Here is a 2,387-nt window from a genome sequence, read left to right on the forward strand (position 1 = left end):
ATCTCCAAAGGCAATTCTGCTTGCTGCAATTTAGGATCGTTACTGCTTGTGCCGTCCTCCCCCTGCAGCTACAGGGGGTTGTCTCTCACCCCCCTGTTGGGACCCCCCGTCTGATATAGGAAGACTGTGATTAAATCTCTTCTCCAGGCTAAATAATCTAAGTTCTTCCAACCTCCCCTCCTCAGCCAGATCGTCCCAGTTTTCTAATCCTTTTTGTTTTGTGCTCCTTGTCTTCCTTGCAGCACCATGGAGCAGACAAATGCTTCCAGCCTCCCCGGCTTCATACTGCTGGGCTTCTCCTCCCGCCCAGAGCTGCGGTGCCTCCTCTTCCCCCTCTTCCTCACCATGTACACACTGACCCTGCTGGGAAACTCCCTCATGGTCCTGCTGGCCCGCACTGACCCCCGCCTGCGCTGCGCCCCCATGTACATCCTCCTGGGTCACCTCTCCATTGTGGACGTGGCCTTATCCTCCACTACGGTGCCCCGGGCCCTTCTGGACCTGCTCTGGGGCAATGGGGCCGTGTCCTACATGGGCTGCCTGGCCCAGACCTACTTCTTCCTGGCATTCGGCAGCACCGACAGCTTCCTCCTGGCCTGCATGGCCTTCGACCGCTATGTGGCCGTGTGCCACCCACTGAGCTATGCTGCCATCATGGGCCCCTGGTGCTGCCTTGGGCTGGTGGCTGGCTCATGGGCCATTTCCCACCTCCACTCTCTGCTCCATGTGGGACTTCTGGCTCGGCTCTCCTTCTGCGCCTCACGAGAGATCCCGCACTACTTCTGTGATGTCCAGCCTTTGCTGCGCCTGGCCTGCTCCTCCACCCATGTCAACGAGCTGGTAATCTTCACCGAGGGCTCCCTGCTCATTATGGGGCCCTTCATCTTCATCCTGGGTTCCTACATCTTCATCTTCACTGCTGTGCTCCAGCTGCCCTCGGCTCAGGGCCGTCGCAAGGCCATGTCCACCTGTGGTTCCCACCTGGCTGCAGTGGCCCTGTTCTACGGCACCATCATTGCCGTCTACATCCGCCCAGCATCCAGCTACTCAGCTGAGCATGGTCGGGTGGTGACGGTGCTGTACACGGCACTAACCCCCATGCTGAATCCCCTCATCTACAGTCTCCGCAACCAGGAGGTGGCAGGGGCCCTACGCCGGGCACTAGACAAACTGCATGCCCCAGGCAAGTGAGGGGGTGCCTGCCATCCTGGGCTGAAAGGTGGCCCCTTCCCCACACCAGGGACACTCCAGTACTGAGATGCCCCTCTCTGCCACTCTCCTGTGGGGAGTGCCAGGGGCCAGGGTTTCTACCTTGAGCTGGGGCATGGCAGTGCCCAAGGAATCTGAGGTCGGTGTGGTAAGGGAGATTCTTTTTTCCCAAGACTTCTCTGCTTCCTAACAGGACAAATCCGGAGTGACCTGTTGGGAAGACAGACAGGAGTGGATCTTGGGTGGTGCACCGGAGCACTTGCACCTCCCTGTGATTCCTGCTCCATCCAGAGCTTAAAAGCTCCTGCCCAGAGCAGCACTAGTATTTCTGTTCAGGCAGCGCTGAGGGAGTCCCTTGACTTCATGGCTCAGTAGAATCACCTGGTTCCTTCCAAACTTTTCATTACGCAGGTGTTAATGACCCTCCCTCCTTTTTAATGCTCTTTCCTGTGTCCATAGCCCCCAACTCACTGCCCGGCAGTCTGTTCTAGCTCTGGCCACACACATGAATTCTGGTGTGGAAACCTTAACTCTGGGGAACATTAACTCAGGGGTAAAAATACCTTGCAGAGAAGTATTTGTTGGCACTGGATTTATGACCCGGACACCTTGTTCTGGGCAGAACCAAACCATCAGGCTGACCATGATGTCTCCATTCAATAATAGGTGAATTTTATTGATACAAAGTGATAGTAGATAAGAATAATGTAGGCAAGGCAAGCAATATAACACCCCCAGTGCTATAGATACCAGTCCTAGCAGTGTCAGAGAGGGAAGGTACACCTGTCCAGTGTGCAAGCTTCACCCTGAGGTTCTTTCTTGAATGTCAGATGTCAGCAGCCTGAAGACCAAGGGCTGAGGCCCACCCTTTCCCAGTGGGGTAGATGACACAGGCTGGTGGTGTGCCCTCCGTCCATGGTAGTCCTGGGTTCTCCCTTCTGGGACCCTTTGCTGCTCTGAAATCCCACCTTTTGTATCCTTTTTCTCCTCTGATGACCCTTCATTCCCAGGCATTGTTGATTGGTTTCCCTGTGGTCATCATATTGTCCACATTCTGTCCTGTCAGCATATAGCTCAAATCCATCAAATGCACACATCTTGTTTTTGTTATTTACCAGTCTCCTGATTTAATCTATCCACCAGAGCTGGAAATCCCAATGGTTCTGCAGTTGGGCACT

General features: G+C 54.8%; 1 protein-coding gene across 1 annotated transcript; it reads left to right on the forward strand.

The window, feature by feature from the left end:
• The first annotated feature begins 246 nt into the window (after positions 1-246).
• On the forward strand, positions 247-1,191 carry LOC106740043 (olfactory receptor 1K1-like). The gene has a single exon (XM_019497618.2). The coding sequence runs from the start codon at positions 247-249 to the stop codon at positions 1,189-1,191; it is 945 nt and encodes a 314-aa protein (XP_019353163.2).
• The last annotated feature ends 1,196 nt before the right edge of the window (positions 1,192-2,387 follow it).

Source organism: Alligator mississippiensis, chromosome 15 (genome assembly GCF_030867095.1).
Source record: "Alligator mississippiensis isolate rAllMis1 chromosome 15, rAllMis1, whole genome shotgun sequence".
NCBI classification, from domain to species: Eukaryota; Metazoa; Chordata; order Crocodylia; family Alligatoridae; genus Alligator; species Alligator mississippiensis.

Bases quoted from the DNA above. Each gene is read 5' to 3' on its own strand.
- LOC106740043 (XM_019497618.2), top strand. From the start codon at position 247: ATGGAGCAGACAAATGCTTCCAGCCTCCCCGGCTTCATACTGCTGGGC.